Source organism: Andrena cerasifolii, chromosome 3 (assembly GCF_050908995.1).
Source record: "Andrena cerasifolii isolate SP2316 chromosome 3, iyAndCera1_principal, whole genome shotgun sequence".
In the NCBI taxonomy this organism is placed as follows: Eukaryota; Metazoa; Arthropoda; class Insecta; order Hymenoptera; family Andrenidae; genus Andrena; species Andrena cerasifolii.
The window spans coordinates 11,963,084-11,978,732 of NC_135120.1; the positions used below are offsets into that span (position 1 = coordinate 11,963,084).

Below are 15,649 nucleotides of genomic sequence, written 5' to 3' on the forward strand. Positions count from 1 at the left end.
TCGGAGAGAGAATCGAAGCTGCCTTCGAAGCTGAAATTCAGAATACCTCTTTTCGCTTCATGTTCTCCTGATACCTGGGCCAAAATCTGGCGAAAATTTTCAGAATGCACAAAATTGGGCTTTGTAACAGGAGAACATGATGTCGAAAGAGGTGGCACTAAGTAACGTCTTCGGAGAGAGAATCGAAGCTGCCTTCGAAGCTGAAATTCAGAATACCCCTTTTCGCTTCATGTTCTCCTGATACCTGGGCCAAAATCTGGCGAAAATTTTCAGAATGCACAAAATTGGGCTTTGTAACAGGAGAACATGATGTCGAAAGAGGTGGCACTAAGTAACGTCTTCGGAGAGAGAATCGAAGCTGCCTTCGAAGCTGAAATTCAGAATACCTCTTTTCGCTTCATGTTCTCCTGATACCTGGGCCAAAATCTGGCGAAAATTTTCAGAATGCACAAAATTGGGCTTTGTAACAGGAGAACATGATGTCGAAAGAGGTGGCACTAAGTAACGTCTTCGGAGAGAGAATCGAAGCTGCCTTCGAAGCTGAAATTCAGAATACCCCTTTTCGCTTCATGTTCTCCTGATACCTGGGCCAAAATCTGGCGAAAATTTTCAGAATGCACAAAATTGGGCTTTGTAACAGGAGAACATGATGTCGAAAGAGGTGGCACTAAGTAACGTCTTCGGAGAGAGAATCGAAGCTGCCTTCGAAGCTGAAATTCAGAATACCTCTTTTCGCTTCATGTTCTCCTGATACCTGGGCCAAAATCTGGCAAAAATTTTCAGAATGCACAAAATTGGGCTTTCTAACAGGAGAACATGATGTCGAAAGAGGTGGCACTAAGTAACGTCTTCGGAGAGAGAATCGAAGCTGCCTTCGAAGCTGAAATTCAGAATACCTCTTTTCGCTTCATGTTCTCCTGATACCTGGGCCAAAATCTGGCGAAAATTTTCAGAATGCACAAAATTGGGCTTTGTAACAGGAGAACATGATGTCGAAAGAGGTGGCACTAAGTAACGTCTTCGGAGAGAGAATCGAAGCTGCCTTCGAAGCTGAAATTCAGAATACCTCTTTTCGCTTCATGTTCTCCTGATACCTGGGCCAAAATCTGGCGAAAATTTTCAGAATGCACAAAATTGGGCTTTGTAACAGGAGAACATGATGTCGAAAGAGGTGGCACTAAGTAACGTCTTCGGAGAGAGAATCGAAGCTGCCTTCGAAGCTGAAATTCAGAATACCTCTTTTCGCTTCATGTTCTCCTGATACCTGGGCCAAAATCTGGCAAAAATTTTCAGAATGCACAAAATTGGGCTTTCTAACAGGAGAACATGATGTCGAAAGAGGTGGCACTAAGTAACGTCTTCGGAGAGAGAATCGAGGATGCCTTCGAAGCTGAAATTCAGAATACCTCTCTTCGCTTCATGTTCTCCTGATACCTGGGCCAAAATCTGGCAAAAATTTTCAGAATGCACAAAATTGGGCTTTCTAACAGGAGAACATGATGTCGAAAGAGGTGGCACTAAGTAACGTCTTCGGAGAGAGAATCGAAGCTGCCTTCGAAGCTGAAATTCAGAATACCTCTTTTTGCTTCATGTTCTCCTGATACCTGGGCCAAAATCTGGCAAAAATTTTCAGAATGCACAAAATTGGGCTTTCTAACAGGAGAACATGATGTCGAAAGAGGTGGCACTAAGTAACGTCTTCGGAGAGAGAATCGAAGCTGCCTTCGAAGCTGAAATTCAGAATACCTCTTTTCGCTTCATGTTCTCCTGATACCTGGGCCAAAATCTGGCGAAAATTTTCAGAATGCACAAAAATTCGGCTATGTACTAGGAGAACATGATGTCGAAAGAGGTGGCACTAAGTAACGTCTTCTGAGAGAGAATCGAAGCTGCCTTCGAAGCTGAAATTCAGAATACCTCTTTTCGCTTCATGTTCTCCTGATACCTGGGCCAAAATCTGGCAAAAATTTTCAGAATGCACAAAATTGGGCTTTCTAACAGGAGAACATGATGTCGAAAGAGGTGGCACTAAGTAACGTCTTCGGTGAGAGAATCGAAGCTGCCTTCGAAGCTGAAATTCAGAATACCTCTTTTCGCTTCATGTTCTCCTGATACCTGGGCCAAAATCTGGCGAAAATTTTCAGAATGCACAAAAATTCGGCTATGTACTAGGAGAACATGATGTCGAAAGAGGTGGCACTAAGTAACGTCTTCTGAGAGAGAATCGAAGCTGCCTTCGAAGCTGAAATTCAGAATACCTCTTTTCGCTTCATGTTCTCCTGATACCTGGGCCAAAATCTGGCAAAAATTTTCAGAATGCACAAAATTGGGCTTTCTAACAGGAGAACATGATGTCGAAAGAGGTGGCACTAAGTAACGTCTTCGGAGAGAGAATCGAAGCTGCCTTCGAAGCTGAAATTCAGAATACCTCTCTTCGCTTCATGTTCTCCTGATATATTGGCCAAAATCTGGCGAAAATTTTCAGAATGCACAAAATTGGGCTTTGTAACAGGAGAACATGATGTCGAAAGAGGTGGCACTAAGTAACGTCTTCGGAGAGAGAATCGAAGCTGCCTTCGAAGCTGAAATTCAGAATACCTCTCTTCGCTTCATGTTCTCCTGATACTTGGGCCAAAATCTGGCGAAAATTTTCAGAATGCACAAAAATTCGGCTATGTACTAGGAGAACATGATGTCGAAAGAGGTGGCACTAAGTAACGTCTTCGGAGAGAGAATCGAAGCTGCCTTCGAAGCTGAAATTCAGAATACCTCTTTTCGCTTCATGTTCTCCTGATACCTGGGCCAAAATCTGGCGAACATTTTCAGAATGCACAAAATTGGGTTTTGTAACAGGAGAACATGCCGTCGAAAGAGATGGCACAAAGTAACGTCTCCGGAGAGCAAATCAAAGAGCGAGAAGTGGCGCAGATGTTTCGAGACAGTGACTGTTTAACGAAGAGACGCAGAATTTTCGAACGCCTCTTGAAAGGCCTGCGCCTCTTATTTGCAACTTTAAGGCGATGCCTTTGAAGCTGAAATAGCCACTAAACATTTGTTGTCATATAGCATATATTTAGGTTATATTTTCTGTCACTTCGAGGAGCCGACCACATAATAATCACGCGCATCCAGTCTGCGCATTTTCACTAGCCCAATTCAACATTCAATACAATTTTGTATATATAATGTTTGTTGATAACTGCTTTCTGCAGAGGACGTGTAATAAGTGTATTTCATGTTCTGTTTCGGTGCTTTGCTAGTAAAAAAATGTCTAACCTAACAAATTTCATTTTCTGGGGACATTCCCTCATCTATTTTCCCTTTTCACTTAGAATTCCTTACTGCTAACGTAGAATATTGTAGCATAAGCACATTTCAAGTAATTAAAATGTACAATGAATTTTCTACGTTTACAGTACCAGCCGACTTTCCGTTTAAATTTTTATAAGTATAACGGAACAGCTGAGAATTTCTTTCCTTATTCCTTAATATACGTTCTATTGTTTTATCAGAATTATGGAAAACAATAGGAAAATAAACGCTCCGTAATAGTTCGAGCAAACCTGAAGCGGGTCTTTAAATAGCTTTTATTTAATTCACCGGTATTAAATACATAATCTACCTATTAAAAATAGAGCAATGATAAGAAGAAATCATTTATCTGCATTCAGATAATGCTCACAAATTTCGCTTGAATATTTAAGTTAAATGAAGCCGTAAATACAAATGTTAAAGTTGTAAATAGAAAGTAACGTATAAGAAAATTTAATGAAAAATCAGAAAATGTACGTAGAAGATCGTTTCAGAGATTACAATGTTTCACAGAGATTTTCAATGGACAGAAGGCACGGGATTTAATGTAACATACTGCAGTTATGATTAACGTTATTCAGCAACACATATATCGCTTGGTATTCGTTTGAAACTGTATTCCCTTGGGAAATGAGTACTGCGCGCATAGACGTTTAAAAGCAGGATTTCCTAGCCGCGATCGGCCGCGGCGGCCGGCAGCGGTCCCACTAGCGCAGGCCTGCCCTTTACGGTGCAAATACCTCCTGAAGTTCTGGGACCCGGGCAACAGCCGAGCGCGGGACTGTTATGTTGCTAACCACAGCATGGGCTGCGGGAGAACTGCACGAGTGTGTGGCCGTCCATGCAGGCTCGTACATAGACGCACACTCATGCAGTTCTCTCACAGCTCTCGCAACGAATACACAGATGCATACTTCTGCATTGCACTAGTGGAACCGCCGCCAACCGCCGCGGCCGATCGCGGATTGGAAATCCCGCCTTAACGGAGTATTAGTAAATGATTTTCATAGCTGTTGGAGATCAATGCAAGCATGAGAACAAACACAAATGTATACGTATGCTAATTTCAGTTTGATTATTTGAAATCTTGAGGTGAAAACTTAGAATCCTGTTGTACCAATGCTACCTCCTTCGCTCCCCTTTCTGTGTCTTTCGCTTCTCCTTCTTCTCCTCTTTCAACTGTTTCTGCTTCTCGCTGAATAAGAAAGTATGCTTATTAATAGGATCCAATTTCTCCGTTACATCGTTACGCACAAAACGATTCCTAGTTAACGTACCGATCTTCCTTGTCCTTCTCCTTTTTCTTCTGGCTGTCTTGTTTAGCCTTCTCCCTCTTCTCTTTCTCCTGCAGCACTATCGCCGCAGCATTTGTGTTCTTCTCGATCCCGCAATCCCCTCCGCTCGCGCCTTCCTCCTCTCCGTCGCCTTCGCTGTTCTCCTCGTCCGGCATTTGGCTGTACTGCGCAAGGATTGCTTCCCTTATTCGCCTTTCCTCTTCCGTGTAACTCCTCTGCGTTGTGGTCGGAAGCGACTGGGATTCCAGCATCCGTGCGAGCCTGACGTCCACATCTTCCACTGGCTCTTTGGAAGCGGCCACTTCCTTAACAGGCAGCCAGTCGGCCCAGGCTGTCAAGATCTCTGTCACATGTTTACTAATGTTATCGTCCTGGAAATCGACAGGACCAGAGGATTACAACTTAGAAAAGGAAGACGCCCACTGCGAGGGTGCGCGTTACACAATGTTGCCGAGTTCTATATTGGAGTGCTCGGGAATATAACGAACTCGGCAACCACATTTAAACGAGCATGCTCGAAAACGAGGTAGATAGTGTGTCGAGTTTAAGGAAACGCATGCAAGCCGATAGCAGAGAGAGCAACGATAACACCGCCTGTTATGCTTTACCGGCTTGTAAACTTGGGCTACGAACAGCAAGCACATTCTAACCTCACAATCCGTGTGCTCCTCACCGTTATGCCCGCCAGTATGCTTTCAAGGGCTTCGGTCTTTTCATCTTCCGTCTCATCACCTTCTAAAATTCCTTTGATGTAAGAGCCAAACACGCTTTCGTCAGTATTTAAGGCCTGCAGCTTTTTACTGAGCCAACTATCGAAGGAGCTCGCCGCGACCGCCATGTTCGGCTTTTTCCACTTCCCCAGCCCTCGAGTTATTCATGAACCAAGAAGTGCAGCATCTATTTGCCGGTGAGAGGCACAAACTAAATTGAATTATAGTCCACAAGACTCTCTATTTCAAGATGCAATTCTAAAAGTGTAATTCATTCCTTACACGCGACATTAATTTCGCGAGGATAACTGGAGGGGTTGAATCCGGTTGAAACAAACGGAAAGTGGGCATGCTAGCGGGGTAGGATAGTACCATTGATACAGTAAAGGTAAAGGGATAGATCTATCCCTATTATCAGTGGCGGATTTAAGAAAAAAGGCCCAGGTGGCAAAAGTTCTGAGGGGTCCATTTTTCGGGAAAATGAAGAGGTAGCTTACTAAAAACGGGCTAAGTGTAGTACAGAAAAAATATAATGTTTGGATATCTATTCCCAATCATAAATTTTTTTGGAGATGGGGCCCTGGGAAGGCCTTCTGGGCAGGGGCCCAGGCGGCAACTGCTCATCAGCCGATCTGTTAAATCCGCCACTGCCTATTATCCAATGTAATTTTGTGTTACACGCTGGGGGGAGGACTCGAGGCACAGACCAGGTATAGGATAGACCTATCACGCAATGTAATTTTGTGTCACACGCTCGATGGGCTCGCGGGCCCCCTTACCATTTTCGTGTCACACCTAACGTTATCGATTCAGCTTAAAATAAAATTACAACATAGACCAGGTATAGAATTCTATATGATGCAGGTCCTGATGCTATCCTATACTTCGTCCATGCTCGTGAGCTCCCTTACTATTTTCGTGTCGCATGCAACGTTATCAATTCGATCGCAATCCTACTAGCGGTTAGAATTCGAACTGAATATGGCGAAAATTGTTAGGAAAAATGCAAATGTGAATCGATCTGGATGCACACTATGAACTAGGCAATAAAAGTAACAACAAGTGTACGCGGGAATCAGACCAATTTATACTGTGAACCTATAGTTATTGATTTTTTCATTACTAACTTTACCGACTTCGGTGATTGTGTTGTATTAGTTCCCAGGCTCACCGTTCTTAAATACAGAGTGCGCGACAAAATCTTCGATTTTTCACACAGTCGATATTTCAGTTCGTGCGACACTAACCCCCATAAGATGTAAAGTCTGTCATATATCTTATCTGTACAGAAACAACATATAGCTTATTCGGACGGTCGCACTGGTGTGCACTCAGTACGAATTTTAGCCAGTCGGAAACAAAAAAGTTCACACTCAGTGCGCACCAGTGCGACCGTCCAACCACAGACCAGGTATGCTTCTTATACGTCTTCTATGGTAGCAGCAGGTCAGACGGTTAACTTTGTTACCAACGCAAATTGGCTATCGATTTTGAGGGAAAATGCTAATTTAATATTCGAATTACTGTGTACCATGACTATGTCAGTTCCTCGCAGTTTGTTTTTGCCGTCGATACCGATAGCAAGTAGTCCGTGATCGTGATCTCGCACGACACAATGTGGAACTATGTGCTTCTCTCCACAGTGGTGCTGTTCGTGTCGTTGCTTTATCATTGCTACTTCAATAGGCCGGTTAGCGTTATCGAGCATCCGAACGCACATTACGATTACATAATCGGTAAGTGCCACACCATTTCGTCGGACACAGTCGGTGACTATAATTACCACGCGAGCTGTTAGCCGACGTGTCGACAAGGAATAACGGTTAATCCTTTGATCCGTGTATGGACTCGGTCGATACGGATGCGCCTGCTTGTTGTGACTTCTGACCTCGATGAACGCAAATCGGATTGCGAGATAAATTTCGCTTGATGCAACATCTATGTTTCATTACTATTACGTGCATTTAATTGCTGCTTGACTGGAAAAGCTAATATTCGCGAAATTCTACACCTCATAGAGAGGACTATTATTTCAGAAAATGAGGAATAATTGGTATGCGTTGAAATATTCAATGAACCATTGACTGTGTAAAATATCTTCGAACCTAGAGCGGTATTTTCAGTCGTTACTTATTCTTAAGCAAATGCTTAAGCATTCGGCATCCTTTACTAGCTATTAGGTTAGTAGAGGATGCCGCATGCTTGAGCATTTGCTTAAGAATAAGTAGCTACTGAGAATACCGCCACTACTACTTTATAATAAAGTGAGAAACCAAATCGAATCTCGTCCCCATGTACTTGTTTACCCTTTTGATATTCGAGAAAGACGACATTTTTCCAAATACGGAAGCGAGTTATGCACTAACGTGTCTGTTAAATGGGAAGTTGGTGCCGGGACAGCAGGATGCGTGGTAGCGTCACGGCTGTCCGAGATTTCGAATGTAACGGTGTTGCTTGTCGAGGCTGGAGGTTATTTCGGATGGATATCTTCCGTGCCAATTTTGGCGCCAATGATGCAGGGGACCGAAGTCGATTGGGCCTACTCAACGGAACCGCAAAGCTTCTCCTCCACAGGCTTTTGGAACAACGTAATCAAAATTAATTTTCAAATTAGAAATCGCAGAACGACCGTCGTAAAAAAATCGCCAGAGTTTGGAAAGCTAGAAAAGATATTCCTAGATTGAAGATTTATTACCTATGGTGTACTTACCAGAGGGCGCGATTAATAACAATAATTACTTTTGCTCTATCTAATTTCTATCTCTGGTCTTTTGTCTTTCTTGCTTTCTTATATATTAATTTATGTTTTTTATCTGGATAATATTCTCAATATCTACTGGCGCAATAAGGAATTAAAGAAACACTGTAAGTGCAAAAATTGAAAATTGAAAATTGAAAGTTGAAATTTGAAATTTGAATGTTGAAAATTGAAATTTAAAAGTTGAAAGTTAAAAATTTAAAGATGAAAGTTGAAAGTTGAAAATGAAACATTTTCTTGTGGAATTTGATTTTTGGCACTTACGGTGTTTTCTGGACGGACTCGCTTCAATTATTGCTACTTCACTTATTCAGATAAAATGACCAATCTCCGCAGGTACAGAACGTGCCAAGAGGCAAAGGCTTGGGCGGAAGCGGGCAGATGAATTATCTGGTGCACACGTTCGGTAGGCCGGAAGACTACGAAGAATGGCCCAGGGGATGGTCGCACGCCGATCTGCTTCCGTATTTTAAAAGAGTGTCGGATATCATGAATATAATGTCCAGTCCGGAGGAGGAGTACCTGACGGAAGCATTCCTCATGGCGGAGGAGTCGTTGAAGTTAAGCGGCGTGGCACTGCAGAAGGGAATGTACACGGTGAAAAAGGGATCGCGGTGGAGCACGTTCCAAGCGTACCTGCAAACCGCTTGGAACAGGAGGAACCTGCACATCTTGACGAACACGCTGGTCTCCAAAGTGAGACATTCGTCTATTCTTGGTTCCCTTGAATTTATCAACGCCTCAAAAGCCTGGCCTCTCCTGTCTTGATTTTTCAAGGCTCCCGTTTGTTGGCTATAGATGTTCTTAAAACTCTTTTTCTACCGCAATACGACGCAATCTAAACCGTAGAGCAAATGCATGCTATTTTAACCGCGAGGCTTCGCGAGTCCTACCTCTGAACGCGACTTTGCGGGAGTTTTCAGATACTCTTCAAAGAGGAGGCGAGCGTGGACGGGATCAAGGTGACTTACAGAGATGGATCGGTGGGGAGGATTCGCGCGAGGGAAGAGGTGATTCTTTGCGCCGGTGCTATCAATACCCCTCAATTGCTTTTACTTTCGGGAATCGGGTCGGCCGACAATCTTGACAAATTTCAGGTGATTGATCATTCAATCTCTTCGCCAAAGTACCTAGATATTCGAGAGACGTGATTCGGCGCAGCGTATCGTTCCTTTATTCGAGCACCACGAAAACGGCGATGCGAACTGAGAACAATGGATGGTGCTTTTAGATACCGGTGCTGAGCGATCTTCCAGGAGTCGGGAGGAATCTGTTCGACCATTTTCTGCTTCCGGTCTACGTGAACCTGGAGGCGAGGATCAGCATCACGTTGGCGAAGCTGCAAACGCTCGCCGAGGTGTTTAATTACTTTGTGTTCGGAAAAGGTGGGTGAGAGAACATTTTAACAGCTCTTTAACTAGAGTAATCTCTTTGGAACTTCAAGGGTGGTATGCGACTAACGCTGTGATGGGAATGGGTCGTGTGAACAACAGCGGGGTGATGCTCTTTGGAATGGGTTCTACCGAAGAGAGGATATTGAAGGCCTTGTCTAATTACAGAACTGAGGTAAGCATACGTGTACAGGGTGTACACAAGTTTTGTGTAAACACCACAATTGTACACCACAAGTGGGCATTACAACTTAAAATTTAAAACTTTATTTTAAAAAATGCCATCGACGAAAATACCATTTTGCACCCCTTATAGGGACGAGTCAGGCCACATTCTATTTTATTTATATCGCTTATTTGAATCTCTGTGACATGCCGCAAATCTTTGGCCAGGGTTAGCAATAATTGTTGCAATTTCATACGCACCAACCCCATTGCGTCGCACGTGTAGAATTAAGTACCTACGCAGCCTTACAGATCGATGTATCCGTCCTACAACAACAGCTCGCGGGAGGGTTTCTTGTTCCTCTCCTACTGCCTGCAACCGAAAAGTCGCGGGAGCGTTTCACTGAGGTCCACCGACATCCGCCATCCCCCGGCAATCGACCCTGCTTACCTGCAGCATTACGACGACGTGTTATGCACGCACCAGGGTAAATTAATCTGGCGTCGACCGTTGACTCTCGCGGGACGATTCCGCCGCGGCGAGTCCCCCCAGCCTCGGTATCCCCGGAGTTACGAGCGGCAATTTCGTTGCAGCCGTGAACCTCGCGCTTCGGACGCTCGAGACGAAGAAGTTCCTCAAGCACGGGGCGAAGGTTCACCACCCCGACTTAGAAGAGTGCCAACACCTGCCGCAGGATTATCGGGACATCGAGTACACGGAGTGCGTGCTAAGGGTGGCTGGCCTAACGAGCTACCACGTGTGCGGCACTTGCAAGATGGGCGACGACCCTGGTGCGGTTGTCGACGAAAAATTGCGGTAAAGATTTTAATATCTTGTACAGATCGTTCGCTATGCAATTCATTGTCTGCTCAAGGAACTTACCAAATGCCTGAAACGAGAAAGAATTTGCACATCTCGACCAGCAGGTTTTGTCTTCTTCTTTCATCTTTCCCAATTCCGCATTCGTAAAACTATCATTATTGTACACATCTGTACACTTACAATAACAAACTTTACTTAATGGTATTTGAGGAACACGACCATTTCGAAAGAAATTATAATTCAAAATGGACTTTTTACATCAAAATCTTTATCAGAATCTGAATCTACAAGTAAAAAAAAACCCAAAACCGTTCTTTTTATAATGAAAAGCGTAGAAATAAAAGCGCTATTAATTTAGTTCGCGTTTTGGCGATTTCGGACCACTGTGCGGCCGCCGGGAATCGAACCCGAGCCGTCCGCGTGGGGATCAGTCGCGTTTGCCACCACGGCTGAAGGTCTGTGGTAAGAAGAAGAGGGTCTCCGAACTGATATGTGTGCGCAGACCTTTACGCCGACTCTCCCAGATCTCTTAATCCGGGCTCCCTCTTATTCTACGGGGACTCCTGATCCCACAATACAATTGAACTAAAGTTCCAATTTTAACATTGCATCGTTGCACACGACTCTAAAAAATAAATCGTTTTATTCGAATTGCAGCGTGAAGGGCGTGAAAGGACTGAGGGTAATAGACGCCAGCGTGCTGCCGTCCCCCGTCTCCGGCAATCCGAATTCCGTGATCGTCGCCATAGCGGAGCGCGCCAGCGACTTGATCATGGACCTCGCGTCTGATTAAAACCGCCGCCGTCGTCTTCTCCTGCTACTAAAGCTAGAAACAATTGTACGATTATTTAACATTTACTGGGCCCGACCAATTAAACGACTGCCTCTGCCGCAAAACGCACAGTGATTTCAATGTTCGGTCCATCTTCGAGGTTCGCAGCGGTCAAATCCTCGCGACAGCGGATAGGGGAATATGAAACACTGAGGGGTGGGAATGGAAAAGATGTCGGCGTCAGATTTTTTGTAATTTATAATTAATGGTAAAGTTTTTCTTGTTTTACAGTAATCGAACAGTTATTAATAGTCTAATTAAATTTCGATTAATTTTTATACAAACAAAAAAAAGGGTGAGTTACACTCAACGGCGTAGCACGACCCCCTGCCACCTCGTTCGCGATTGGAGAAGAAGAGAAAGAAAAGAAAAAAAAACGAAAACTCCCAGCTTCCCTCTCCGCGTCTCATTCGCCGCTCTCTCTCTCTCTCTTTCTTCTTCTTTCGCGCCTCCACGCGTCCTCCCCGAGTCATCGTAACACGTCCACCGTTCCACCCCGGTTCCCGCGCGGCATCGTCGCGATGGCAGGGTTCCGACTCGTTCGCTTCTTTAATCCACTACCGCGCCTGTTCCTCTCTCTCTCTCTCTCTCTCTCTCGCCCTCTCCCTTTCTCTCATCCGTTCACGCTACCACACGCACACCACCCGCATTCGCGCTTCTCCTCTCGCCCTGTCGTTTTCCGCGCGCTTCTTCTTCCTGCCCCCCGCGAGACCCGGGGGCCGCAGCTACCGCGGCGGAAACGTCGCTCAGGCACACTGGAACGGGCACTCACGCGCTTCCACTCGTACAGGCGCACACCGGTCTCCCGTATAAATAAAATAATTCTGTAATAATGCGAAGTGTCATTTTGCGTACACGAAAAAAAAAAAAAAAACGCAAGCAACGGCTAGCACGCTCCCCATTCACGCTCGGGGGAGGCTCTCGCCGCGCCCACCCCCTCGCCGTCAACCCCCTCGCTTATCGCCTATCGTCCCGCGCGCTTCTCGCCGCGTTCACCTCTCATAATCGTAACGTAAACTTAATCTTTCAACTTAAAAACAAAATTGGTAACCACCGTGTCGCTCTGCGCCCGCGACGCGAGCCACCGCCCTTCCCTCCCATCCCGGAATAAACGTAACAGGAATAATATATATCGGCTCTCGTCGAATGGACGCCCGAGGGCGTGGCGCGTGGATCGATGGTGTTCGATCGGGGGCAACGGGGATCCTATCCTTTTACGGAATAGAAAGTCCCCAGCGGAAGGCACTCTGTCGTTTATCGAGCACCGTAAAATAATCTCGGAAAATAAAGCATGCTTCTTTGCTAGCCCAGCGTGAAAGAAAAGGGGACGAAGGTTATAACAGATTTCTGGCGATCCTCCGATCGTGCGACGCGCTAGAAACGGATCGATCGGAACGGAAGATCGCGAAGAAGATCGCCTCGAGTTGGAAAGAAAAATGAGTAAAGCGGAGTTGAAGAGGTGCCTTCCCTGGAGCTCGGTGTTCCCCGTTTCGAGATTTCCGGAATGCCCAAGTGTCCTCCCCTCGACATCGATCGACGCGCTCGGATCGATCGTCGTCCGCGCGACGAGGAGGGAACTTCGAATGGCCGGCGCGCGCGATCCAGCGATCTACGTACGTAATCGCCATCGTCCACCTCCTCCTCCCGTTCTCGCTCTCGCTCGTATTCGTTCGTGCGTATAATATACATTTATTTATTTATTTATTTATATATCATCTCTTGTTGTTCGACGTGCTGTCGCGTTGCGGGGCGACGAGTTCGGGGCTCGCTTACCAATCTAAACAAGTACTCCCTTAATATTACATATATATATTCTATCTATATATATATTTCTATATATATATATATATTCATTTAAATATATATATATTTATATTGAAAAAATGAGTGTACTCTTTCGTTATCAATAGGAAATAGTTATCGATTAATTTGCAATTGCGTGTAACATAGACGCGTCCAGCGCATAGAAACATAAATAAATAAATATAAACGGATGTATTTACATATACCGGGGGTGTCTGAGTGGCTGTAGAGCTTGCAAAGAGGAACGTGTGTGGGAGGGTTGCGGAGGAGGAGAGGTCCGGTGAATGGAGGAAAGTGTAACCGACATTATATTCATTCGCGGCAGCTATAGCTTCTCGTCTTATATCTCTATATCATATATTTACGTGTATACCGTTTGTAATTGTTGCCCGTGGTTTGGTTCTGGTTTTCTTCCGCCTTCTCTTTCGCTTGGCGTGTAAGTCGCGTCGAAAAATAATACTTCGCGGGACAGGTGAAAGGAAAACCGAGAAGGAACCGTAAATGCAGGCTGTTTCAGTACCGCGGGGGGGCAAAGCTTGATTAACTAAGCAGACTCATTCGACGTAACCATCCCAAAAAACATTTAATCTTGGCATTTTCATGGCCAATTAATTCCCAACTTGCAGATACCGCGGACCAACCAGAAATGGTACTAAGGCAAATGTCTGTGACGAATGTAAACTCTTAAAGCAATCGTTTCTTAAGGCGGGATTCTCGTGTAACAGCCCCCGAAATTTATGATTTTTTAAAAAAAAAAAATATTGTTAATATTGCATTAAACTCTTGTGGGATGTAGGAGGCATATTTAAACTTGTAGAATTTTTTTTCTGTGACAAGAATCCACAGTAATTAATAAATAATAATAATAATTTTGGGGGAAATGAAGAGGTAGCTTACTAAAAGGGGGTAAGTGTACCGAAACGTATGGAAAAAAAATATAGCGCTTGGATAAAATCATAATTTTTTTTTAAGACAGGGCCCTAGAGTGGGCTTCTGAGCAGGGGCCCATTTTTCGGGGAAATAAAGCGGTAGTTTACTAAAAACGGGCTCAGTGTAATAATACAGAAAACAATTTTTTTTTAAGGATGGGGGCCTTCTGTGCAGGGGCCCAGGTGGCAACTGCGCATCGGCCGCCCTGTTAAATCCGCCAGTGATAACAAGAAGGATTGACATAAAAAAAAATATTTTCTGCAAGCTTAAAGATGCCTCCTTACATCCCAAAAGAGTTTAATCCAATCTGACCACCAGTTTTCTAAAAAAAAATTCTTAAATTTCAGTTACTTTTGGGACTGTTAGACGAGAATCCTCCCTTAAGACGTCCAACGAATTACACTGCAGTGACGATTAATTAACGATGGGAATCGACTTGCTAATTGACAATGGAACTGGTCCGGAACGTGCGAAGTGTCGAAGAAAGGATTACTTTGTGGTGTCTGTACTTGCGAAGCCTTTTACGATTACTGTTAACTAATCAAGCTTGCGCTACTAGCAGCACTGATACACCTTGTATAAATGTAAAAACGGCTGCTTAACATGTGTATAAAATGCGCGCGCGCGTCGGTGTGTTTGTCTCTGAGGTAGAAGCGGTTTCGTATACAACTTACAATTAGAATCATCGAGTTCGTCTTAATTATCGTGGTAACGGCCACCCGTTTGTCAGTTTGTTCCGAGTACACAAGGTAAACTAAAATTGCGAACGATGGGGGATGAAACGGGGGGAGGTCCTTCGGCGAGGGATCGAGATGCGAGCGGGGGAATGAAGAGGAAGGTGGAAAGCAGGAGGCTCGATGTCGAACGACGTGGAAAACCGTTGGCATTTCGGGGAAACTTGCTACCGAACGGATGGTCGGACTTCTTCGAACGTGTATAAAAACTCAGCGCTGTGGAAAGCAGAAGCGGCGTAAACGAAAGCGACGAATGCAAATAACCGAATACCTCTCGCAGAGATAATAAAAAGAAAACAAAGAATAGCAACGTAACTCCGCGTGGTTTACTTTTAAGCTTCCAAAAAGGATAAAAAGAAGAAGAAGATTGCGAAGCCATCGAACTGGTAGAAACGAGCTGAAGCTCTGCTTTCCTGAAAGTAAAAAGGAGCAATCAGAGAAGCAAAGGGTGTACGCTCAGCGTGAAACTACGCAAGATCCTTTGAACAGAACTTTAGACACCCGGAAACAGAGATTAGAACGGCGAAGACGTTCGTCGTGGTGAGGCTGTGGAGCAGGGCAATCGAAGAGGAGGTCTGAATGCGTCTGAAAGGATCCAGCTGGAGTAGCAATTGCGTCGCGGTAGGAGCACGTCGAAGAGATTGCTCGACGGTGAACGGTGAGGATGGAGTCGAAGAATTGTTGGCGAATCAAAGGAATCGCGTCTATTAAAAGAGAAATACTCCCGGCGGTGGCGAACGACGTTAGTGTGACGCGTGGCCAGCCCCAATCACCGGTTAGCAGCGAGCCTGGCAATTAATCTCCGCGTTAATTAGCCCTCGCTCCGCGGCGCACCTGTTCGCACGGGTGCTCCGAGTCTTTTCCGCTCATCGGCCGCTTCCTCTCTTCCCTGCCAG

General features: G+C 44.9%; 2 protein-coding genes and 1 long non-coding RNA gene across 5 annotated transcripts; 2 read left to right on the forward strand and 1 right to left on the reverse strand.

The window, feature by feature from the left end:
- Positions 1-3,570: 3,570 nt before the first annotated feature.
- On the reverse strand, positions 3,571-5,510 carry LOC143366883 (coiled-coil domain-containing protein 43). The gene is made up of 3 exons (XM_076808304.1): positions 5,281-5,510; positions 4,590-4,978; positions 3,571-4,507 (listed from the first exon to the last, which is right to left on the reverse strand). The coding sequence occupies exons 1-3, from the start codon at positions 5,443-5,445 to the stop codon at positions 4,435-4,437; spliced, it is 627 nt and encodes a 208-aa protein (XP_076664419.1). The 5' UTR covers positions 5,446-5,510; the 3' UTR covers positions 3,571-4,434.
- A 1,284-nt stretch (positions 5,511-6,794) lies between these two features.
- On the forward strand, positions 6,795-13,161 carry LOC143366641 (neither inactivation nor afterpotential protein G). Of its 3 annotated transcripts, none has more exons than XM_076807846.1 (9): positions 6,795-7,053; positions 7,703-7,905; positions 8,412-8,771; positions 8,999-9,172; positions 9,307-9,460; positions 9,520-9,641; positions 9,944-10,119; positions 10,226-10,448; positions 11,112-13,161. In XM_076807846.1, the coding sequence occupies exons 1-9, from the start codon at positions 6,933-6,935 to the stop codon at positions 11,241-11,243; spliced, it is 1,665 nt and encodes a 554-aa protein (XP_076663961.1). In that variant the 5' UTR covers positions 6,795-6,932; the 3' UTR covers positions 11,244-13,161. The 3 variants fall into 3 exon arrangements, with proteins under 3 accessions (XP_076663961.1, XP_076663962.1, XP_076663960.1); XM_076807847.1 differs by having other exon boundaries at positions 6,796-7,053; positions 9,971-10,119; XM_076807845.1 differs by having other exon boundaries at positions 6,798-7,053; positions 9,936-10,119.
- A 2,110-nt stretch (positions 13,162-15,271) lies between these two features.
- LOC143366642 (uncharacterized) lies at positions 15,272-15,472 on the forward strand. The gene is made up of 2 exons (XR_013084779.1): positions 15,272-15,326; positions 15,417-15,472. It is a non-coding gene; the product is annotated as an uncharacterized LOC143366642 (long non-coding RNA).
- The last annotated feature ends 177 nt before the right edge of the window (positions 15,473-15,649 follow it).